Here is a 25,418-nt window from a genome sequence, read left to right as displayed (position 1 = left end):
CTTTAAATTTGTTAACCTTTACCAGTCGATATGCAGACTTCTTTCCAATTGAATGATTTACATGCATATTCCACTACTCCAGTTCCACTAAACGTTGTGGTCCTTCCTGAAAAAAACAGTTCTGACAATTCAAAAAGCCCTTAAGAAGTGTAACCATATTCTAGTAAGCTTTCGCTCCTTTCCTGCTAATCTCTCTGCTGGAGCCTCCTTCGTTGAAGATTGGGGGAATCTTCTTTATTTCAGGTCTGTTATCGTTCGTTTGATTAATTATCATAATTTTAGTTTTCTTTTTGCTTTAGCGCTTATACCAATTTCATTGCTGAATTGTTCTACAATCAGGAAGTACAAATTGTTACATTTAAAAATTAAAAAAAGAAGATAACCTTGTAATTTTAAATATTTTTATTAAAAAGAATTTCTTATGAATTTATATCACGAAGCTCTACACTTTTATACTTTGAATAACTTATTTTCTTTCTAAAATAGAGTACTAACGGACTTAAATAATCATCTTTAACATAATGGTTCTTTTTCTTGGTTAAGTAACTTATTAAAATGCTGATTATAACCACTGTGAGAGCTCCAATTGGGTTATAATAATAATGGGAGATTTGGTACATTATTGGCACAGTTGGATCGTTATTAAATATTTTATCCCTGCAAGTATTACAAGATATAATTGAAATAATAATAATAAAAAAAAAATTACGTTGAGGTCGTTGAAATATTGGCGATTTCAGAAATATTACATGAAGTGATAAATGTAGGTAACGTTGGATATTCAACGCGATTACTTATTTTATACCAAAATGTGCTTATTATTAACCAAGATAATATTAGGAGCGATGATATTCCTCCGATTAAAGCACCCTAAAAATAATAACTTAAGAATTGGTTATTTTAACAATTTTGTAATTTACTTTTGAGTTTACACTGGGAAAAAATAATCCGGCAAAAAATAATCCAACAATAGGGCTTCCTGTAAGAGCTAAAAGATTAACAAGCAACGGGAGTATATTTCCTAAATGTTCTACGGCATATGTTAAAACCGTGCAAGTAACTCCTACCAATAAAACTATAAGTTTTAATATTAACATTTCATGTTTTCTTATTATAGGTTCTGGTAAACAATTTCTTAGAAAATCGTTAAAAATCGTGGCAGATAAACTATTTAAATTCGCCGATAATGTACTAAAATAACAATATATGAAATTATTTTTTAGAATTGTTTTAATTAATCATACCTTAATCCACAACTGATGATTCCCGCAACGTAAACTCCTAGCAAACCTGGATGCGTCCTGGATATATTCAAGATAGCATAAGGCATTAATTGATCTGGCTTACTAATTTGTTTAGTGATTAAAGGATCACACATTACATATCGAGCTAAAAGCATTAGTCCGATTAAGGTCCCTAATGTTAATAACAAAATCCAACTAAGTATTGTAAATAAATAGGCTCTAAAAATAAATAGATAGTTTTAATTTAAAATTTAATGATGTTTCATAATTTTGTTTTCTAGAAAAATGTGTTCGAGCAAATACTTTCATTTTAGTAGAAAATTATGGAAAATAGATTTAAGATTACCGTTTAATGTCGCTAAAATTCTTCAGCGATAACATTTTTTGTATCGTTCCTTGAGCAATACCACTCAATGATAAAGATTGAAAAATCAAAGTCAGCATAACTCCCCATACAGTATCCCTTTTAGTCATGTCATAATCGAAACTACAATTATTAAAATGATTTATTATTAGAAATATTAATTTGTCATTTGAACTGTTTAATTAATAAATTATACATACTCAAATTTAATTCGTCCATTTTCGTATGATATTCGAAATAAATTTTCAATTCCTCCAACAGAAATTGTTCCAATAATCAATACAGTAATCATCGCTCCCAACATAACAAGAAATTGAAGGGCGTCAGTCCAAACTACGGCTTTAATACCACCAAAAATCGTATAAGTGGTACAAATAAAAGAAATTATTAATGTTACATGGGATAAATTTACTCTAAAAACTAAAAATAAATTAATTTTTTTTAATTGTTTTGTAATTTTGAGAAACTTACCTTGTGCAACAACTAAAACAGTTACAAAAAGAACGAGTGGCATTTGAAGTATAACTTGAAACGTAAACATAAAAGATGATAATTTTCTAACTTTAGAATTAAATCTTAGCTCAAAATAATGAAAGATACTGGTTAGTTGAAGTTTATGGAAAACTGGGATAACACAAAAATAGCTTATTGAATATGCTATTAATGTTGCTGGTGTTTGTAAAAAACCATACTGAGAACCAAAGTAATAAATGTCTGTTGGTAACGATGTCATAATAATTCCAGATATAATACTAAAAGAATAATTCAATAAAACTAATTAAGATATAATCGTTTATTACCCAGAAACGATTGAAAAAGCCACAGCATAAGGATTCATTACTCTTCCACCATGTAAGTACTCCTCTGGGGTGTTTTGTTTTTTAAAAATTGCATAATATAATCCAATTCCTATACTAAACAAAATTGTTAAACACAACATAACATAATCGACTATTTGAAAAGTATAATCCATATTTTTTTCAAAAAATGTTGTTACTCTTTACTCTTGTCTATTTAATGTTACACTAAACACAAAAACTACGCGCATATTTTGGAAATTTAAAAAAATGTACTATTCAAGATTAAATAGTTTTACTTTAATGAATTTCTGTTAAATTACAGCACAAATTAAAAAAGTATATGAAAAATTAATTAAATTAATTAAAAACATTAAATCGTTCAGTCTTTTAAATCATTTAATTGCAAATGAGCTTTCTCTATACTAACATAACTGGCTGATTTTCCATAACGCTTTCGTCTCATATAACGCGCAACCACCGGACTTAAATAATCTTCATTAACAGGCTCCTTATTTTTAAAGAAATAACTCGCTATTAAGCTTATTACTACAACAACTATAACTCCAATAATTGGGTAAAGATGGTGAGATATTCTATAAATCCACGGCACGTCATTGATTGTTACATTTGTTATTGGATTCAAAAGAATACTCGAATCGTTGGTTTGAAATTTACAACTATTTGTGTACACATTTAAAGTCGGATATACAAGCATTTTATTTGTTTTATACCATTGTGAAGTAAAAACGATCCATATAAGTATTACTAAGGAGGTTACTCCACCGATTAAGACACTCTACAAGTTTTTAATGTTTTTTATAAATATTATTCATAAATTTATGACTTACCGTTGCGTTTATATTGGGTAATAACATTCCTGCAAAAAATAACCCTACCATCGGACCACTTGTAAGTCCAAGAAAAGTTGTTACCAAAGGAAGTAGTGTTGTTCCTAAATGTTCAATAATATAAACCATAGAGACACATAAAACCCCTAAAATAGCGACGAGAAATTTTAAAGTTGTTGCTTCGTGGTTTTTAACGATTTTATTGGGTAATAAATTACATAAGAAATCGTTGTACATTGTTGCAGCTAAACTGTTAAGTATGGCCGATAAAGTGCTTCAAAAAAAGAATTAATTAAATTGAATAAAAATGTCATGGTTTTCTTTTACCTCAATCCGGCGCTAATAACACCAGCTACAAATATTCCGGCCAAGCCTGGAAATGATTTGCCTAAATCCATGATGTAATAAGGTAAAATTTGATCGGGTTTTTGTATTTTATTCACACTTTTAGGATCGCAAAAAACGTAACGAGCCAAAGCCACATATCCACATAGTTGGCACAAGAAAAATACCAATATTAATCCAAATGATGCAATTATGTTTGTTCTTAAACAGATTTATTAAAAAATATCAATTAATTTATACATTAATTTTAGGATCAAAAATGGTGATAATATTTCATTCAATTATTTTACATAGAACATCAAAGGAAATTTGGAATAATGATGTAAGAGATGTTAAAAATTAGATTTTAGTAACATCTTCATTCTTTAATATGTATCCATATGCTGATATGAGTCTCAGCAACTTTTTTATATGTCTCCTCATTCTCAATCATGCTGTCTTCTCGTAAATGTCTCCTATCATGTATACAACAGCTGCACACTTTTTGAGAGCGAGAGAGGGAAAAAACGTAATAGAACATTTTTTCAGCAAAGTGCTTATAAAGCTTGTTTTGAAGTTCCGTCTAATGACCAACGCAAAAATTTGGTTTCTAATATTATGTATGATAAGTGTGAGGAAAACTTCCCAACCATCCGCTATTTATGCGTGATCAACAGAAAGTTGTTGACAAGAAAAATCGTCAGAACATCTGTAACCATGGCATATTCTGCACAATTTATTCCTTATTCTACTACTTCCAAATTCTAACTAGAGATTCTATAATCAATCACTGAGAAATTCAGCCTACCAAAGATAGGTGACTTACTACATGACAGCTCATTATCGATACTTTTGTCTGGAATGATGATTTTGTCAAGAACACGAATGACAATGAAAGAACATATCTTGGTAACTGATAGATAAAATGTCCTTAATTACAAAAACTTCCCTAAACTGCCAAATATTACTTGTATCAAGATGATTTCTGGTCTAGTAATTGAAACTTTTAAGACCAATAGACATCTGCAAACTATCTACTTTAAAACATTGGCGACAAATTGAAAACTTTAAAATTAAGAAACATCTCACGAGAAATGATCTGGAACTTAATTATGAACATATAAATGCAACAACACATTGCAATTACAACCTTTTGAGTTGCAAAGGTCGTATTAAATCGATTTAAGATTATCTATTGAGGTAGTTAAACTTTGAATAATCAAATCAAAATTATTTTCTTACCTTTTTACATCTTTAAAGTCTTTTAAAGATAGATACTTTTGAATTGTACTTTGTCCAAAACTGTATATTCCCAAAACATGGAAATAAGTGCCAAAAGTCAAACTCCATATCGTATCTCTTAACGTTGGATCTAAATCAAATCTGAATTTCAATTTATTTTTTAAACTAAAAGTTGCGACTTTTAATACAAACTTTAAAATGAATCGACCCGTTTCATAATTCGTTTTAAAAACGTTTCCAATTCCACCATGTTCTATGATTCCGAGTGCAATAACCGTAGCTGATGAACCAATCATTATCAATGATTGCAAAGCATCCGTCCAAATAACCGCTTTGATTCCACCAAAAACTGTATAAAGTATACAAACTAAACAAATAATTGGTGTTATGTAATGGACGTTGATTTTTGTGACTAAAAATAAAATATAAAAAATAAAAATTAATAAAAAAGTTAATAAAAAAAAAAGTTACCATGTGATACAATAAGTCCTGGTGCATAAACGACGATTGGTGAATAAATAATCATTAAAATTGTATTTAAAATCGATGAAAACAATTTTACTTTAGAATTAAATCTTAATTCGAAATATTTAAAAATACTGGTTAATTGAAGTTTGAAAAAAACCGGTAAAATTAAATAATACGATGTAATTCCAACCAAAATTATTGTAAAAAATGTTAGTTGTTGTTGTGATCCATAATAATAAATTTCAGTTGGGACCGAAATTAAACTAACTCCAGAAATGACGCTAAAAAATAAAAATTTTTAAAAAATTTAATAAAAAAGAATAATTAAAAGAAGAATTTACCTTGAAACTATCGATAAAGAAACCGCAATAAAATTCATATTTTTTCCTCCATGTAAATATTCCGTAGCTGAATTTTGTTTCTTAAATAACGCATAATAGAATCCAATTGCTAAACTTATTAATAACATTAACCCTAACACAACGTAATCTATAATAGAAAATGCATCGTTTTCGTTCTCCATCGTTCAAAACCGTTGAAGAAAATGATAATGAATAATGAAAACATCCTGAGTTATTGTTAATATTTATACCTCTCCCCTTCAATAACCGTTTAAAGATAGGAAAATGTGTATTAGAAAATATTTTAAACCTCTTTGGAAGGTCGCGGTGTTAAAATTGCTGTGAATTTTGGTTTTAAACCGTAAACAAATTCTTCATAGGTTATTAATTTTATTGAAACGACATTTAGTATTTATTGGAACTAATACTATAACGTTTTGATTAATGGGTAATATGTTATTATATTTATCAATCAACATTTTTGAATTTTTCTATAAAAGTTGATCCCTTGAAATTAATTTTATAATTCTAAAGAACATGCTGGTACTATGTATATGTATATCATTTCTATTGTATAATTATACTTGTGGTTCTTAATTATGCACAGGTACTTTACGGTCCATTTTTTAAACTTGTTCATGCGGCATTAATTATGATATAAAAATTGATTACCCTTATATTTCAGGTATTAATTTGCAATGATAAAAAAATTTGACGTTTAAATTGTTTCTAACGCCATCGTGGCAAGCTGGAACTGTAATTAACACTCATTTGCATTATGCTGGTAGTGTTGGTTCATTATAGACATTTTTCTAATAGATATAGAAATGCTATTAGAAATGTTTGCACACTTCATCATACAAATCAACAAAAAAGGGATATTTTATAGTAATAATATAATAACTTCTATTCACATTTACTTTAATTTAAAGATGATTAAGAATGGTTTCCAAAGAAGGAATTTAATTTTTAATGAAAAAATAAACTTCTTTATATTTTTTTATTTATTATTTTCAATTACAATTAAAGCTTTATCTATTGATGTATAAGTAGGAGGTGATGTCATATAATTTTCAGATAAAAACCTGTAAATTACAGGACTTAGTAAATCCCTGCTGACGATCTTTCCAGTTTTAGTGCACGAACTAATTAATACACTGGTGATTGTGAAAATTATTAAACCTATTAAAGTGTACCAATAAAAAGAGATTCTAAATAAGAAGAAAACGTCTTCGTTGTGAGCTGCTGTTGTTGAAATTCTTTAAAAATAATACAAAAGAATTAGTAAATATTTTAGATATCAGGGTAAAAGTAGTGTGAATAACATTAATAAATTTATGTTCTAAGGTTTCATATCTTCTATTTTAGCGAATATAATGTTTCTGATATCTCTTTAAGTATGAATTTATTTTCATTTGCAACCTTTTTTGAGAACAAGTTGTGATTTTTATCTTTTCTATTCTCCAAGTTAACCTTAACACTTTCATTGCCATTCTCCTCTCAAATCTTCACCACTCATAGTGCGTGCTTCTCCATTTATGGGGTAATTAGGAGCATCGATATTATCTTTGAGAAAGTCTACGTCATGATTTTCTTATTGATGATGAATTTCCAAATAAGGTAATGGTCGAAAAAGCCTCTCAAATATTTGATGATTTCACCATTTCTATTTCACTGTTTTTTTTAGTCGCAGAAAGCATTGTGATAGGGTTTGTGCAAGAAAATTTTCATTATTCATTTCCCTACTATTTAATACAATTGTCTGCCAGTTTTGGATTTTGTCAACAGATCTTCGCATGCATCGATTGGAAGTATTAAGAAATCTTTTTTTTTTAATAAGATATATGGAAGAAAGTAAAATCTCGCCCAACACGCAAATATGACCTTTTTTGTTAATTAGCATTTTAAAACTGTCCACTCTATTTTACAACGTTGCTCTATAAGTTATTAGCAAACAACAATGGCGAATTGTTTTAAAAGTACGATGACTGTTTCAGATAAAGCTCAAATTTCATCTTACAAAGTCTCACAATTGATCACAAAATATAAAAGCCACTATAAGCCCAATACATTAGGTGAGTAACTTTTTTTTACCTGTATACAAATAAATGGTCATGATAATGCTAGGAAATATAACAGCAATGAAAATAAACATGATTCCACTGCCCAACGATACAGCTTGCAGGAATATTATAGAAATGTCTCCTGATATAGAAATAAATGTAGTTAGTGTAACATTAAGATTTCAGCAACTTAATATTTTGTATTCTAGCATGCAAGACAAAAAAGAAAATGTTCTCAGATCCATCACCAACATGAAAGCGTTACAAAAAGTACTGCAGATTTGGAAAACAAAACCTGTTGAAGGCAATTTGGAAACACTTCTAATAATTGTCGAACATTTACCAAATATTGAAGAAAAACACTAAATAATTTGATTGGATTAGAAATCCATTTATGAAATCATCTAATAATTTTAATTTAACATTAACAGAACAAGAACAACTGCTCATTAGCTGCTGTATTAGTTCATTTCATTGCCATAAAACTTATCAAAATTGTAGAGTGAACCAAACTGCTTGTTGGTGTGGAACTCATTTCTGATCCCTCTTTTGTTTTACAAAAACTTAAACGTAACCAGCAAAGTCCTTGAATTAATTCTAGATTTTTAGAGAGTTTTCACGAGATTCCTTTAACATTGTTGAAACATCGATCAACCTTAATACCACTCCTCTCTATGGACTATTCAGTCTTCGTTGTCCCTTAACTTGTTATTACTTATTATACCCAGGCAGTAGGCTCGTAGGTACTTGTTTCGACTATTATCACTTTTGTATAGAGCCAAAAAGCAGGATGTTATATACCTTTGAGTAACCACCACTAGTGTTTGCTTCGTAGGAATTAAATTTCTCTCCAATATGTATTTTCAAGTACAAATTACTACTTTTTATTTTACCTGGTTCACTCCCTGTTTCTGATTAAATTATTTTCTGCAGATATATGTAGTGTATGTTTTAGTATATGCGAGTGATGTTTTCAAATCAAATGGTTATTTGGTTCTTATCAGGTTCTTTATAGATGTCTCATGTCAGATAAATAATCAATGCTTGAGGTTCACTTTCTGTTAGAATCTTTGAAACATTCGATGCGCATTTTAGTGTCACGTATCTGTTCTGAATATAGCTTCGGAAACAAATAAAGAAGACTTCGAACTCGTATAAAGTGTCTATAAAAAACTCTACAAGAAAATATCTACTTGTTTCAAAATGTTTGAACATTTTCCCTAGAATATGGATTTTGTGCTTTTGTAATTTTATTTTTGTTATTGTTTTAAGGATCGCACACACTGCAAAGATTAGAATCATACTTTTACTTTATATTTCGAGGTGGGTTGCAAGGAAGGCCTTTCTGCTTCGTACGTTTTCTACATTTATCATGTTTACATATTGTTGTGTGTAGTAAAGCAGAGTGATTTGACTTTGTTGGTATCTAACAGTTCCATTATGTATATACTTGGTCTTTATAAAAAGTCTTATATAAAGTCTATATAAAGTTATATAAAGTCTTTATGAACTTCACCACATCCAGGGATCTAATGACTTATTTGACAAGCTGGTTTAGAATAATGCACAATATATTGCCGTTTATCCGTAAAAAGTACTAGTTCACCAACAACGTTTAATTAGCAAGTTTTATGCCGTATTTCGTTTTACTAATTTAATCTAGGTCATGTTCACAATCATTCTGCAGTCGCAGAATATCTTTGCATTATAAATGGGATGAAATTCTCCATATTTCTCTAGTAATAAATAAAAACGTAGGAAAAGTAAAAAACTTTTTTGAGAAATAATAATAAAAATGTTTAATTTTATCAAGTATACATGTTTCGAAACTAATGTTTCATCTTCAGTACCTAAATTTAAAAGAAAATAAGAAACAATTAACAAATGTTAAACGGAACGTGTTAATACGGTAGGAGAAATCGGACTTTGAAAAAGTGAACTTACTTGGATTAATATACAATAAATGGAAAAATTATTAGGTAGTAGGTGGGGTTTTAAAAATATATCAAGATATCCTTCTACTTTTCAACAGATAAAAAATTATCATAAATAATTTTTAAAAAATTATAAACAAAAAACCCTTTCAACAATCTAGTCAATCTTGGAATACAAACATACAATAGGGGTGTGGTTTAAAAAACGTTTTATGTCGGTACACGTACGGAATACAGAATGATGAAAAATTCTTTGAAGTAATCAGTTAAAATTTATGGTATAGGCGGGTGTATTTGTTATCTAATAATTCATTTAATAGAACATTGGTGTTATCCTTGGAATGTTTATAGATCTCATATTCTTCCAGTAAGTCCAACTTCAAAGATTTAGGTTGGTGATGAATGAGTTCTGTATTGTTAAGATTTATTTTATGATTAGTTTCATTAATATGTTTGAAAATCGCGGAATTTTTATCTTTATTATGTTCTTTGAAGCGTGTTAATAAATTTCTCCCTGTTTGACCTATATAAATTTTGTTACACTCACTACAGGAAATTTTGTAAACTCCATTGAGTAAGTGAAAATGAAATTTGTGTTTATTATTGACGAGGATATTGGAAATTTTAGTGTTGTTTTTAGTGGCTATGTATATGTTATGTTTTTTAGTTATGTGGTGTAATTGATTGATTATGGGGTTGTACTTAGATAAAGAAATATATTTAGGTGGCAGTTTGTAGTGAGGATAAATGAATGAGATGATTTTATTGTTATGTACTTTGTAGAAGATGGTTTGCATGTCTTTAATGTTATAACCGTTATTTAAGCCTATTTTTATGATATTACAAATTTCCGAATTGAAATTTTCAGTGTTGAGGGGTGTGTTGATGGCTCTGTTGAATAGGAATCTAAACGCAGCCTCTTTATATTTGAAGCTGGTAAAGGAATTTTTAGGTATAATTGTGTCTGTAGTAGTGGGTTTACGGAAAATGTTGAAAATGAGGGAAGAATTGGATAGGTTTTTGGAAATTTTTAAATCTAGAAAATTAATGCTATTATTAACTTCTTTCTCAATTGTGTATTCGAGATTGCTGAGATTATTTATCAAATTAAATAGAGCTATAAAATTAGCATCAGACCCATCATAAAGAATGAGGATGTCATCAACATATCTACAATAGAATTTTATATATTTGGTGGCAAAATGATTTTTTAAGGAAAATAATTGATATTCTAAGTTGGAGACGTAAAAATCTGCAAGAAGGCCAGACAAGGGGGAACCCATTTTTAATGACCATTTCTACGAAATGGCAGACGGTTTACCTATGGGTTCCCCCTTGTCTGGCCTTCTTGCAGATTTTTACGTCTCCAACTTAGAATATCAATTATTTTCCTTAAAAAATCATTTTGCCACCAAATATATAAAATTCTATTGTAGATATGTTGATGACATCCTCATTCTTTATGATGGGTCTGATGCTAATTTTATAGCTCTATTTAATTTGATAAATAATCTCAGCAATCTCGAATACACAATTGAGAAAGAAGTTAATAATAGCATTAATTTTCTAGATTTAAAAATTTCCAAAAACCTATCCAATTCTTCCCTCATTTTCAACATTTTCCGTAAACCCACTACTACAGACACAATTATACCTAAAAATTCCTTTACCAGCTTCAAATATAAAGAGGCTGCGTTTAGATTCCTATTCAACAGAGCCATCAACACACCCCTCAACACTGAAAATTTCAATTCGGAAATTTGTAATATCATAAAAATAGGCTTAAATAACGGTTATAACATTAAAGACATGCAAACCATCTTCTACAAAGTACATAACAATAAAATCATCTCATTCATTTATCCTCACTACAAACTGCCACCTAAATATATTTCTTTATCTAAGTACAACCCCATAATCAATCAATTACACCACATAACTAAAAAACATAACATATACATAGCCACTAAAAACAACACTAAAATTTCCAATATCCTCGTCAATAATAAACACAAATTTCATTTTCACTTACTCAATGGAGTTTACAAAATTTCCTGTAGTGAGTGTAACAAAATTTATATAGGTCAAACAGGGAGAAATTTATTAACACGCTTCAAAGAACATAATAAAGATAAAAATTCCGCGATTTTCAAACATATTAATGAAACTAATCATAAAATAAATCTTAACAATACAGAACTCATTCATCACCAACCTAAATCTTTGAAGTTGGACTTACTGGAAGAATATGAGATCTATAAACATTCCAAGGATAACACCAATGTTCTATTAAATGAATTATTAGATAACAAATACACCCGCCTATACCATAAATTTTAACTGATTACTTCAAAGAATTTTTCATCATTCTGTATTCCGTACGTGTACCGACATAAAACGTTTTTTAAACCACACCCCTATTGTATGTTTGTATTCCAAGATTGACTAGATTGTTGAAAGGGTTTTTTGTTTATAATTTTTTAAAAATTATTTATGATAATTTTTTATCTGTTGAAAAGTAGAAGGATATCTTGATATATTTTTAAAACCCCACCTACTACCTAATAATTTTTCCATTTATTGTATATTAATCCAAGTAAGTTCACTTTTTCAAAGTCCGATTTCTCCTACCGTATTAACACGTTCCGTTTAACATTTGTTAATTGTTTCTTATTTTCTTTTAAATTTAGGTACTGAAGATGAAACATTAGTTTCGAAACATGTATACTTGATAAAATTAAACATTTTTATTATTATTTCTCAAAAAAGTTTTTTACTTTTCCTACGTTTTTATCTTTGCATTACTTAAATATTCAATACGTTCTTGTTGATATTCGAAATTGCTTATTGGTTCCAATTTAATACTCTCATTATCCGTATGGTTGCTGGATAGGAGCTAATATATTTAGAAGAATTTACCCCAAGAAGTTGCTCATTGCAGTTTATCATCAGGCATTGATTCGTTATTTCGAAATTTCGAACTAGTTATTATAAAAAGTTTGCTCATTTTATTTCAAAGTGAAATTATTCATATGAAATTCACACTACTTGTAAAGTGTCCATTATACAAACTGTCAAAAAATAACGTTCTCAGATGTACAAGGCACCTTCTACATCGAAGAAGCTGTAATGGAAAATGGAAAATCCCCAGGACGGTAGAAACTAAGTTACATTCCGGTTACAGGTACATAGCTCGACGGTCCGTTGATGACATCAAAAATGGGGAAGAGAACTACTATTTTAAACTTGGAATTAGCTAATGTTAGAACTAACACTAGATCTAGAACTAGAAGCACTTTTCTAGATTACAAAAGAACGAAGGATACAAAGGATGGGTTCTACCGTTCTTGGGATAACCATTATTTACAATACAAAAGGTTGGTATATTAATTTAAATTTACATCAACTTAGTTACCATATTAGTATGTGTTGGAACGATCTTTTTTGACACTTGTATATCAATAATAATTTAATTGTCTTACGTTTTATTAAGATTTTCCAATAATATACTCGAATTAGAACAACCTTCCACTGAGATGGGTAAAGTTGGGTAAACCAAGTTTCCTTGACTTTGATTCCACTGATACCCACCAACTATTACGGTCATAATAGTTAATGTTGTTAACCCACCATAATAAGCACCCTTCAAAAAATATAGTATCAATCAATAGTTAACAAAAAAGTTTGTTAAAGTTTTACCTTAGAGTTAACCATTGGAATTAACATCCCAACCGAGAATAATCCAACAATAGTTCCCGTTGTAACACCTAATAAACTATTTGAAAGTGCTAAAATTCCACCTAAATGTTCAACAACGGACACCAAAACAGTACAAATAGCACCGATTAAAACGGCGATTAATTTTAGAATTTTACTTTTGGTGGATTCGCTTATTTTCTTTGATAGTCTTGGTCCGATAAAATCTTCGTAAATAGTTCCTGAGAGGCCGTTCATACTTCCTGATAATGTGCTAAATTTTTAAATTAATGTGAGTTATAAACATTAAGCTCTAAATAATTACCTTAAAGCTGCACTAAAAATTCCGGCTATAAATAATCCGGGTAACCCAGGTATTTTTAAAATATTTATGATATAGAATGGGATTAATTGATCGTGTTTTTCTAAAATTCCAGATTCAACTGGGTCACAATTCCAAAAATAAGCGTAAATTAATAAACCGTTCGTAACGCATAACGTTCCTATTATAAATATACCAATACAATAAAGAATCAAGCTTCTAAAATAATAAAGAAAAACGTATGAATCACTTTTTATTTATAAATTGAATTAATAAATAATTACGTTTTTATATGTTTTCTTGATGGCAAAGCTAAACATTTCTGAATCAAAACTTGATTAATCGCATTACCATACAACCAAGTAAAAAAGATTCCTATAGTTCCAGACCATAACGTATCTCTTTTTGTTAAATCAAAATCAGCTCTAAAATTAAATTAATTAAAAAAAAAAATTGTTGATTTAATATTTTCTTATTACGGAATTGAAAATCGTTCGTTTTCATAAGCAATGTTTAATACGTTCCAAATTCCCCCAGCTTTATAAGTACCCATCACAAATACAATTAATAAACTACTCATTATCAAAATAAATTGTAATGTATCTGAATAAACGACGGCTTTTAAACCCCCCACGCTTGTATAAAAAATACAAACTATGCAAACCAACCAAGTTATTACATGTAAATGAAGACCTGTAGCTGTAAAAAAAAGTATTAAATTTATAAATACATTTTTTTTTAAATTTACCTTGAGCTAAAGCTAAAGCTGGAACATAAATGACAATTGGAAGATATAAAAACGAATATATCCCATATAATAATGATCCTAAGAGTCTTGTTTTAGTATCAAATCTCAATTTGAGATAATGAAAAGTACTTGTGATTTGTAATTTAAAAAAGACGGGTAAGAAAACGAAATAAGACAATACAACTATTAAGATTGTTGCGGGATAACCAAACCAATAAGCGGTTCCGTATCGATATATATCAGCTGGAATTGCTAAAAGAGATATTCCAGAAACAGCACTAAAATGATTTTTTTTTAATTATGTGAATTTTAATTAAAATTATAACTTACTTTGCAGTCATGGACATGGATATGGGTAAAACGCCCATATTTTTTCCACCGAATAGATAATCCTTCATCGTTTCCTGCTTCTTATAAAATCCAAAGTAGACACCAATTAAAGCGCTCGCCGCCAACATAATTGTGAAGAAGGAATAATCGTACCAGGTAAATTTTTCATTATAAATTGAACTAGTATCGGAAATGCTGGCGGCAATTAAATGTAGATTATCAATGGTACTCGTTTGGTGAACGTCTTTTTCATTCATTGTTGATATATCTCTATCTAAATCTACTAACGGAAACCAACGTAATTAAAATAATGCGTTTTCGACATTACTTCTTGCTAATGTTAGGTAGGGGTATTTATATGTATATCAAAATTTCGGAACTAAATTTAAATTGTGATAAGATCCTTTTGTTGATAACAATAACGATAAATTACTTGTCTTGGGATCTTCCATTGAAAGACGACATAAAATTATGAATGTTGGAATTCTATTGTACACCAACTTTTACTTTTTATAATTTTTATTAATAATGAGATAAATTTCGAAACAATACAATATTTAGTTTTAAAATTAAGATTAATGTAAGGTTCGCGTAATGGAATTCTAACTATTCTTTGTAATTATTTTTATTTTATATTTACAGGGACGGATTCATTATAAAACGGTGCGGGTACGTTTCATTGCAAAGCTGTTTTATTTAAATTAGTTTTGGGTTGGATTAATTTTTTTAAATAGTTATTAAATGTTGACATAGTTTTTCTGTACACCATCTTTTTGAATATAAATTATAACTTAGTGAATAATTAACTTGTAATTGTCTTTGGGTCATTTCAAGCTATTTTAATTGGCTAACGATGTATTCCACAACACAAGACACGCATATGTAATGAGTGGTCTCATATAATGAACACTTTATTTAAAAAAAATTGAGGCTAAAAAATATGCCCATAATAAAAGCATAAAATAATGATTTCTTAGCCACATACTAGTTAAATCGATTATTTGTATACATTCCTCAGTTCTTAAAAGAGACCTATAAACAATAATTTAATTTAATTTCGTTCAATGACAAATATGTTTCATTGCCAAGTAATCTTTTGTCAGCTATCAAGTTTATTTATGAGCAGTGTTTTCGTGGCGTAAATTAAATGTTAATGAGAGGTTGAATCAATAAGTTTGGTAAAATATTACAACAATACTTCTTGTTGGTTCCAAAATAGTTCGAATAACAATCTGTACATGCAGGAGCAAAAGAATTGCAGCTACAGCAGGTTCTTTGCTTGTGGAGTTAAGTTAAAAATGTTTCCTTGGATAAGATTTCTCAAAACGTTAAATATTAAAATTGAAACATTATTGAAATTTCTTCAAAATGGTATAAAAAAACAACTTCTTAACACGATAATATTTACACTATGGCTATGAATAATAACATTTTACAATTTATTGCAGTTTTTTTTTACAACAATTTGTTTAACAGCCAATGTTTTGTTCCAGTCCTGTATTCTTATCTGATTTTGTAAAAGTACGTGTAATCTTTTTGATTTATGTCGCACGTTAAATAAAAGTTGCAGACAAAAAAATATATTAATAGTAAAGTATTTTTGTATAATTTTAATCCAGCAAATAAATGCAACAATACGTTTTACGACAATTCTCATTCTTCTCTTTTTATTTTAAAACAAGCTATATGATAAATGTTTGTGATAAAAGTTCATCACTTTTGGTCAAATTATTTTCAAAACCGTTTCGGATGAAAATTAAATAATAAAATGAACGAAAATTCGTCAATTTCACAAACATTCGAACACATTCTTGGTGTTAAATTTACGTGGTATGATAATTCTTTTTTTCTTTTAATGTTAATAATAAGTGCATTTATTGGAATTTATTATGGATTTTATAAAAAACAAACCACAGCGAAAGATTATTTATTAGGTGGAAAATCAATGACTGTGTTTCCGACGGCCTTATCGCTAACAGCAAAGTAAGTTATTCAAATAGATGATTTAAATACAAAAATATTATTTTAGTAATGTTTCTGGGATTGCTTTATTAGCAATACCACCGGATGTTTATAGTCACGGAATAGCTTATTGGATTACTTATGTAAGCGCCTCAGTGGTTGTTTTTACTTCATATTGGATTTTCGTCCCAGTGTTTTATTCTTTGGGAAAAAATAGCACGTTTGAATATTTAAAATTAAGATTCGACACAAAAACAAGATTATTAGGGTCTGGTTTATTTTTAATTTCAAGATTACTTTATTTACCGATTGTAATTTATATTCCCGCTTTAGCTTTAGCGCAAGGTAATTTTTTAATAATTTATTAAGCATTTACACATTTATGTATTTTGTAGCTACTGGATTAAATATTCATTTAATCACAATCTTAGTTTGCGTTGTTTGTATTTTTTATACAAGCGTAGGTGGATTAAAAGCTGTCGTGTACTCAGATGCTCTTCAATCAACGGTTATGATCGGTACTTTAATTATAGCTTTTACATTAGGAGTAATTCGTTGCGGTGGATTAGGAAACGTTTGGACGGTTTCTTTGGAAAACGACAGATTAAATTTATCATCAGATTTAGATTTAACAAAGCGGGATTCAATTTGGGCTGTTACAATAGGGGCCTTTGTTGCATGGACTGCTTTTACTGGTATAAATCAAATTTATATCCAAAAATGTTTGGCTTTACCAACAAAATCGGATGTAATAAAAGTTTTATGTATTTTCTCGTTTGGTTTGATCTTAATCGGATCTTTAACTAATTTTATGGGATTAGTTATGTTTACTGAGTATGAAAATTGTGACCCCGTTGAAGCAGGAATTTTAAATAAACCAGATCAATTATTACCTTACTACATTATGGATTTATCGAAACAACTTCCTGGATTAGCCGGATTATTTGTAGCAGGGATTTTTAGTGCTGCTTTAAGCACTTTATCGGCGTCTTTGAATTCATTATCATGCACAATTTACGAAGATTTTTTATCGAAGTATATCCCGAAACATACGTCCCAACAAAAAATTAGCACAATTCTTAAAATTATCGTTGTTATTACTGGGGTAATTTGTACTACTTTAGTATTGGTTGTTGAAAAACTTGGTGGATTATTAGCTTTAACGAATAGTATGGAAGGAGTTACTTCAGGATCGATTTTAGGACTTTTTGTTGCTGGAATGCTAATTCCAAAAATAAACGCTAAAGTAAGTTTTTTTAAGATTCAATACAAAATTTTTTTCTTTAATTTTATAGGGTGCTTTTTATGGATGTATTGCTTCTATGTCAATTATGGCTTTTGTGGTTTTTGGATCACAATTTTATCAAAATAGTGGTTATTTGATTGATTTACCTTTACCTGTTTCAACTGAAGGCTGTCCTTCGAATTTAAAAAATGTAACCAAATTTGATGATGTTTTAAGGTAATTTTGTTAAATTTACTAATTAAAATTTATTAAAAAGAAATTTTTTTAGAACGTCTCACGCAGATATTCCTTACATATTTCGAATTCAATTTTATTGGTATGGACTTATGGGTTTAATTTTATGCATAATGTTTGCGTTAATCATTAGTATTTTTACAAGAAATTATAACAAAGAAGTTCCAAGAGAATTGCTAAGTCCAGTTATACTTCCATTTATTTCTAAGAAACGCGAAATAGAAATGAAAAATCATGGTGTATATAAATCTTTAGATCAAACTTTGGAATTTTTAGAAAATGAAAGAAATTAGTTTTATTTTTTTTTAACTTTATTTATTTATTCTCATTAACAAGCATTTCTGTATTACTTTCTTCGTTAAACTTGTTTACCATCAACGTTTCAGTAACGTCCTTAGAACTCCCTTCATCTTTTGTTGTTAAAAATCGATGAATAACAGGACTAAATAAATCCTTATAAAGTATTTTCGATTTTTTATCTTTTACAAATTGACTTATTATGATACCAAATACTAAGCTTATAATCAATCCCATACTACTGTACCAATAAAATGGTACTTTAAAAATATATGGTACTTGGCTTGAAGGAGAAGATAACCTAAAATAAATTTAAAATATTAATACATTTATGGAAGGTGCTTCAAAAGTAGTATGCTAAAATGTATTGAAAAATTATTCTAATATATTCAGTAAATAAGTTATAATTATCTTGTTTAAGCATCATAGTAAAAGTAGATTTCCATTTCGAATGTTACATAATTGAACACCATAAAAGTTAAAAGATAAACGCTAATGGCGTAGTAAGTATTTTAAGTATTTTAACAAATCATATCTTAATCACTTATTAATTACAGTAGCATCAAAATCAAATAAGAAAACTAAAACAAAACTAAATGAAAATGAAGGAAGGATGATCTAATAAGATTCCAGCATTTCACACTAGAAATATTACAATTAATGTTGACTTACTTTTAGACACGCTGAGATTTTCCACATGGAGTGCACAAATTAACATAATTTACCAGGTGATGATTTTACTCATATTTAACAACAAAATCCGTTGTTCTGGGATGCTTACGTTAAACGCAATAAATGTCATGTTGGTTTGCACTCATTGACAGACAAATATAATAATATTAAACATTTATCAGGAATAATACGAGCATCATTAACCAAAGTACTGAGGTTAGATTCATATTTGAGCCCGCATCAGATTGAGAATCGAAAAATTATAGTTGACCCAATAGGTCCTTCACTAAATAACTATTTTTTGAATGTTCAGAAAGCTCTCTAGATATTAGTAATATGTCCTATCCACAAACCCAAATTTTTCATTGAGCAACTAATACAATTTAGTGTCTCTAAAAGAAGAGATTGCTACAACTTGGGATTACTCTAGATAATTCGAATAGGAACTCTACAACTTCTCCTGCCTATCGACATCCCTATACCTGTGGTAGCAGAGAAGGGCCGAATTCTTGAATATACATCGTTATTAGTAATAAACTTACAATTTATTATCTCAAGTATAGAAAACTGTAGCACCCTAAAACTATCTTAGAAAATTCGAATACGACCTCTAACTTGCTCTCAGCCTATCCAGACTCTCATATTTTTAAATATTCCTACAAAGAAACTTCCAAAATTTGTTTGTGAGAAACTCCCATGTTTTCAGATAAAGACAGGCACTGTGTGGGGACATTAAAGAGAACCAAAGAACCTACGAAAGTTTAAGATGTTATCCAAGTTATCTTCGTACTATGGCAATGATTACCAATCTCAGTGTGGTGTTGTGCAGAACACAAGATTATGAAGTGACATATTTTTAAGTTAGAACTGATAAACCTGGCAGATCGACATATGATTTTCAAGAACTAGGAATGCGCACTAGTCAAATAAGAACGAAACATTTGGTCACCGATCCATCCTTAGAAAAACTATGATACGTAATCGAAGTAAGTCTCTGTAAAAGTGAAAAACGTTCCCCTTCTACAGTACGAGATGACTGAAGGAACTTCTGAATAATATGTGATAACCAGCTGAAGAAGAATGTTGTATAAGAGGCTTTAACATTTGTAGTAAATAAATTAGGTAAATAAAGTTGCACTGCATTTATAGTATTTTCTTTGCTAAGTTTTTCCTTATTATATGTAGAGTGAAATTAATATGCAGTTCAAAACCAATCTCTTTCGGCTTCATTATTATTTTTTCATTTATAACTTCGTATAACGTATGAGCAATTTCCGCTTCTCCTGTTACATGCCAACCATAAATATTTTTTACTTGAACTATATTTCCACCCATCCATAAAAACTACAATTTGTGGCTCTACCCCAAAATTTGTCTCTCCGATTAAATTATTATACACAAAACGAAACCTACTTGTATTTGGTGGACAATCCGCGATAATAATTGGAAAACTTGTTAATATTTTGGTACACACTTCGCATTACACTTATTCTGAATTGCATATATTTAAAACAGTTCCACCAGCATATACCGTATTTTCTCGAATCTTATCCGCGCTCGAATCTAATCCGCACCCCGATTTTAAAAATGCATAGTGGTAAAAAAATTTAGTTTGCGAATGTAATCCGCATCTTTCTTTGAGCAATTCGACAACACCAAAACGATGCGATGCTTGTTGTTAACCATAAATATATATTTTTTCTGTTGACTGACGCTGATGGACCTAAAGAAACCTTGCTTACGACGAGTTTTTATTAGACTAGACTTTAAATTTACCAAGCCAGAAAAAATTGGAAAATAATTATAATTTTAAAAATAAATAGTAATGCCTAGCACGAATTCCGTTCATATACTGCCCTCGTAGTAGCTCGAACGTGGTGTGTGCTTAATTATACATATAATAGCGTAATTATAAAAAAAAGTAGCAAAAATCTAAGAGGTTCTTCTATACAGCAGACATGTTATTAAGTTAGCGTTAAGGAAATCGAAAAGCTAGTACAATTTTTGCTGTTAATGAAAGTAACGTTGCGGCTGTTGCGGAAAGACAAGGTAGCTATTGCAGACTGTGAGGCATCGTGCAAAAAATTTACCGGGCCAACGAAGAGACGATTTCATGAAATTGACGAGGCAGTTTTCTAGTTCTTTCAAGAAAAACGAAAGGAGGGACTAAAAAAATTTTAATACTAGCAAAGGTTGGATTATGGGATTTATGCGCCGAATGGTGTTATCGTTGAGGCGCAGAACTACAATTTCCCAAAAGCTCCTAATGATTTTCAAGAAAATTTCAATTTGTCTCAAACTGTGAATGCCGACGAAATGGCAGTATATCTGGATATGCCACCCAATTACACACTGGAAAGGAGAGGTGTGCGGGAAATTTCTTTATAAACGAGTGGTTGCGAAAAATTGCGCATAACATTGATGCGCAGAGTGATAGGGAAAAATTGCTGTCATTATTAATACTGAGAAAAAAACCATTCTGAAATCTGAAAGACTTCCTGAATGACGTTCTAGTTAGGGCACAACAAAAAGGATGGATAATGGAAAAGCTGATGATGGAATGATTAAGACAAGTATGGAGTCTTAGACCAGGAGGATTATTAAATAAGGATATTAACTAATCATAGACTGGTTGCCCTTGGTTTAGACTTCTTGTCATAATAATAATACCTGGTGGTATAACATCCATACTACAACCTGTGTATGTATATGTATATTAACAAACTCGAGAATTAACAAAACCGGGAGCAATTAAAGGAGCTTCTGAACTTGTTCAGTGAGTGTAGGCGACATGGAAAACGATCCCTGAAAACAATATTATAACATCATTTAAGAAGTTTTGTATAATCCGAATTGATCTATATTGATCCGAAGATGACGTAATATGGGAAGAACATGATACATAAAAATGTAAATATCGTTCTAAAAGCTTTAATAAAGTGTTATTGTTATAATCTGATTTTATTTTACTATTTTCCAAATTGCAACTATACGACTGCGAATCTAATCCGCACCCGATTGTAATCCGCATTTGATATTAGAGCACATAAAATTTGTAAAAAAGGTGCGGATTACATTCGAGAAAATACGGTATTACATGACTCGTTGTTTCTGGAGCGACACCCATTTTTATTTGCAGAAATTTCCCAAACCTTTGCTTTTAAATTAAGATTTTCTTTACTTAAAAATACACAATCATTTCAAAAATGTAAAGAAATATTTAGAAGTAGATGTAAAAGAAACGAACCAAGTTGGAAGAGTCCTCTTTTGGAATCCTATGGGCAAGATCTAAACCATGTTATTTCATGCTGTAATAATTACAACAGCTTAGAGATTTTGAGATATTCAACCTATTCAGACATTGAAAAACTCTCTGCATGATTCCTTGATAGAATAAACCAGTTACTTACAAATCAAATAAAATTAATTAAAAAAATCAAATCAGAAATTAAAATCTTGAGATATCCTTAAAAATCATTTCTCAATTTTATACAATATTTTATATATTGTCATTTTTTTAATTCACTTTCATTTAGCACACTACTTTTAAAACATTATTAATTTATGGACTTACGTTATATTTATATTTGTTTTTGTTGTAAATGTTCCATTCAAAGGACATCCTTCAATTGAAACCGGAAGAGGTGGTGTTGTTATATAACCATTATTTTGATACCATTGATATTAAAGTACCACAAAAAGCACCCTACAAAAAAACAATTCATTAACATAAATAAAATTTGCATAATAAAACTTACTTTCGAATTTATTTTTGGTACAAGCATCCCACCAGCGAAAAGTGCTAAAATCGGACCGGTTGTAATTCCAGACAGGCTATTCGCCAAAGCTAACATCCCCCCAAGCTTTTCAACAATAAAAACATTAATTGTGCTGATAACCCCAATTATAAGAACAATTAATTTTAGAATTGTGCTAATTTTTCTTTGTGAAGTGTTTTTTGGTAATCGATGAGAAATAAAATCTTCAAAAATTGTACAAGATAAACTGTTAAGTACTCCGGACATTGTACTTAAAGCCGCACTAAAAACTCCTGCAATGAAAAATCCAGCTAATCCGGGAAGTTGTTTTGAAATGTCCATGATGTAATATGGAAGTAATTGATCTTGTTTTTGTAAAATTCCAGCTTCTAATGGATCACATTTTGAATACTCCGTGAACATAATCAATCCAGTAAAATTACATAATGATCCAATTATAAATAATCCTATTGCGAACAAAATTAAAACTTTTATAACATCTTTTTGACACGGTAAAGCTAAACACTTCTGAATATACAGTTGGTTAACTCCCATAAAACCCATCCAAGCGACAAATTGGCCGATTGTAACTGCCCAAAATCCATTTCTTTTAGTAAAATCTAAATCGAACATCAACGTTAATCGTTCGTTTTCGTACGAGGTATTCCATACATTTTCAATTCCACCACATCTAATAACACCCAAAGTAAAAGCAATAACTAAAGCACCTATCATAACAATCGATTGAAGCGCATCTGAATACACAACAGCTTTTAATCCACCGATGCTTGTGTAAAAAATACAAACAGCACATAATAATATGTTTATTAAATGTAAATTGATGCCGGTCGCTTAAATAAAAAAAAAACGTTATTAATGATTAAATAATGTGGTGAAATTACCTTGTACTAAAGCTAAGGCTGGAATATAAATAACGATGGGTAAAATTAAAATGATGTTTCCAAGATAAAGTATTGAACCCAATAATCGAGTTTTTGTGTCATATCTGAGTTTTAAATACTCAAATGTGCTCGTTATTCGTAATTTAGCAAATACGGGAACGAAAATTTTATACGAACCGAATATTACAAAGATTAAACTCACGTAAGTAAACCAATACGAAATTCCATGCTTGTAAACGTCTGATGGAACAGCTAATAAAGCAATTCCTGAAATATTACTAAAAAAAATTTTAATAATTATATAATCTAAAATAAAATTAGTTAACTTACTTTGCTGTTAATGATAAAGCCATTGGAATAACTCCCAAAGATTTTCCGCCGAATAAATAATCTTCCGCGGTTTGTTGTTTTTTATAAAATCCATAATAAACACCTATTATCGCACTTGCAAGTAGCATCAATAAGAAAAATGAATAATCGTACCATGTAAATTTAATTCCTAAGATATCTTGTAAAGTTAATGTTGAGTTCTCCATGGTAATCGCGGAAATATTTGAAAAATAATTTAACAAAACTAATCTTTTATACAACAGCCAAAATTAAATAGAATTTTTAATCTCTTTAACAACAAAACTATTTCTACATCATTTTATTGTCGATTATAATCTTATAATCTTGATTAGTTTATTATATGTATGATTAGCAATTTTAAAACTTTCTTAAGTAATTTTGCTCGTCGTTAGTGTAAATATGTAGATACGACTAAGACGTCATGTAATGAAATAGCAAATATATTAAATCTTATTTAGGAAAAATTAAAAGAACGAAAAAATTAAAAGAAAAGAGATAGTTGTGAAATAAATATTTTTTAATTATTTATTTAGATTCCATTAACCTTTCAGAAACGTAAATAGTTTCGTCGCTATTTCTAGAAAGAAAACGATAAATAACCGGACTAAATAGTTCTTTATCGATATTTTTTAGATGTACTAAAATGGCTTATTAATAAACCAATTGAAGTAGCGAAAATAAATCCTATTGTGCAATACCAATAAAAAGGTACTCGAAAAATGTAAGGAACATCGTTTATTGTATGTGATGTCGAATTTCCATCTATTTTAAAATCATAATTTTGGGATATTGTTGAATTCAAAAACGAACATCCCTCAATTGAAGTTGGTAAAATCGTTGTACAGATGTTAAATAACCATTATTTTGATAACATTGTGATCCAAATACAATGATTGCCATTAGAATTAATGATATAATAGAACCATAATAAGCTCCCTGTAATAAAATTGGAATTAAAATCGTTGTATGTTGTGTCTAGTAGCCCCGAGTTATTCGATGAAAGTACTCAAAATAAATTTTGTTCTTTACATATTATTTGATGGGTTGGTAATTTTCAATACAATTTTGATAAAATTAATTTAAAAATTCAAAATTTAATTGTAATTATAGTTAAATTGGAGTAGCTCATTTCAACTGTTGTTGTTTAAGTATCAAGTAATACAACATAAACGTAAAACTGAGCATGGTATATTATAGCACCTCAGCTGCAAACGGTCTCAGCTAAGTTAATGGATCAATAATCGATTGATCAAATTAATGCCACGTCAACCA

At 29.4% G+C, this 25,418-nt stretch overlaps 5 protein-coding genes across 5 annotated transcripts; 1 reads left to right on the top strand and 4 right to left on the bottom strand.

Annotated features, from left to right (window-relative positions):
- Positions 1 to 379: 379 nt before the first annotated feature.
- On the bottom strand, positions 380 to 2,602 carry LOC111414300 (sodium-coupled monocarboxylate transporter 2-like). Its single transcript, XM_023045606.2, has 8 exons — positions 2,409 to 2,602; positions 2,080 to 2,360; positions 1,809 to 2,028; positions 1,591 to 1,731; positions 1,245 to 1,463; positions 921 to 1,191; positions 710 to 870; positions 380 to 657 (listed from the first exon to the last, which is right to left on the bottom strand). Exons 1-8 carry the CDS (start codon positions 2,579 to 2,581, stop codon positions 420 to 422), a joined length of 1,704 nt encoding a protein of 567 aa, XP_022901374.2. The 5' UTR covers positions 2,582 to 2,602; the 3' UTR covers positions 380 to 419.
- An 81-nt stretch (positions 2,603 to 2,683) lies between these two features.
- On the bottom strand, positions 2,684 to 5,898 carry LOC111414304 (sodium-coupled monocarboxylate transporter 1-like). Its single transcript, XM_023045610.2, has 7 exons — positions 5,632 to 5,898; positions 5,294 to 5,571; positions 5,015 to 5,234; positions 4,823 to 4,963; positions 3,584 to 3,802; positions 3,257 to 3,530; positions 2,684 to 3,204 (listed from the first exon to the last, which is right to left on the bottom strand). The coding sequence occupies exons 1-7, from the start codon at positions 5,811 to 5,813 to the stop codon at positions 2,788 to 2,790; spliced, it is 1,731 nt and encodes a 576-aa protein (XP_022901378.2). The 5' UTR covers positions 5,814 to 5,898; the 3' UTR covers positions 2,684 to 2,787.
- A 719-nt stretch (positions 5,899 to 6,617) lies between these two features.
- On the bottom strand, positions 6,618 to 15,078 carry LOC111414301 (sodium-coupled monocarboxylate transporter 2-like). Its single transcript, XM_023045607.2, has 8 exons — positions 14,725 to 15,078; positions 14,395 to 14,672; positions 14,126 to 14,345; positions 13,931 to 14,071; positions 13,650 to 13,865; positions 13,328 to 13,598; positions 13,111 to 13,271; positions 6,618 to 6,890 (listed from the first exon to the last, which is right to left on the bottom strand). Exons 1-8 carry the CDS (start codon positions 14,979 to 14,981, stop codon positions 6,632 to 6,634), a joined length of 1,803 nt encoding a protein of 600 aa, XP_022901375.2. The 5' UTR covers positions 14,982 to 15,078; the 3' UTR covers positions 6,618 to 6,631.
- Positions 15,079 to 16,388: 1,310 nt separating this feature from the next.
- On the top strand, positions 16,389 to 18,630 carry LOC111414302 (sodium-coupled monocarboxylate transporter 1-like). Its single transcript, XM_023045608.2, has 5 exons — positions 16,389 to 16,707; positions 16,754 to 17,031; positions 17,082 to 17,932; positions 17,982 to 18,148; positions 18,201 to 18,630. The coding sequence occupies exons 1-5, from the start codon at positions 16,493 to 16,495 to the stop codon at positions 18,457 to 18,459; spliced, it is 1,770 nt and encodes a 589-aa protein (XP_022901376.2). The 5' UTR covers positions 16,389 to 16,492; the 3' UTR covers positions 18,460 to 18,630.
- Positions 18,456 to 24,361, bottom strand: LOC111414303 (sodium-coupled monocarboxylate transporter 2-like). Its single transcript, XM_023045609.2, has 5 exons — positions 24,126 to 24,361; positions 23,796 to 24,073; positions 22,894 to 23,744; positions 22,710 to 22,841; positions 18,456 to 18,764 (listed from the first exon to the last, which is right to left on the bottom strand). Exons 1-4 carry the CDS (start codon positions 24,329 to 24,331, stop codon positions 22,800 to 22,802), a joined length of 1,377 nt encoding a protein of 458 aa, XP_022901377.2. The 5' UTR covers positions 24,332 to 24,361; the 3' UTR covers positions 18,456 to 18,764; positions 22,710 to 22,799.
- Positions 24,362 to 25,418: the final 1,057 nt, after the last annotated feature.

The sequence above is a fragment of the Onthophagus taurus genome, chromosome 1 (genome assembly GCF_036711975.1).
Source record: "Onthophagus taurus isolate NC chromosome 1, IU_Otau_3.0, whole genome shotgun sequence".
Taxonomy (NCBI): domain Eukaryota; kingdom Metazoa; phylum Arthropoda; class Insecta; order Coleoptera; family Scarabaeidae; genus Onthophagus; species Onthophagus taurus.
Note: the sequence above shows the minus strand (reverse complement) of the source record. Positions and strands in the feature narration are given on the sequence as shown.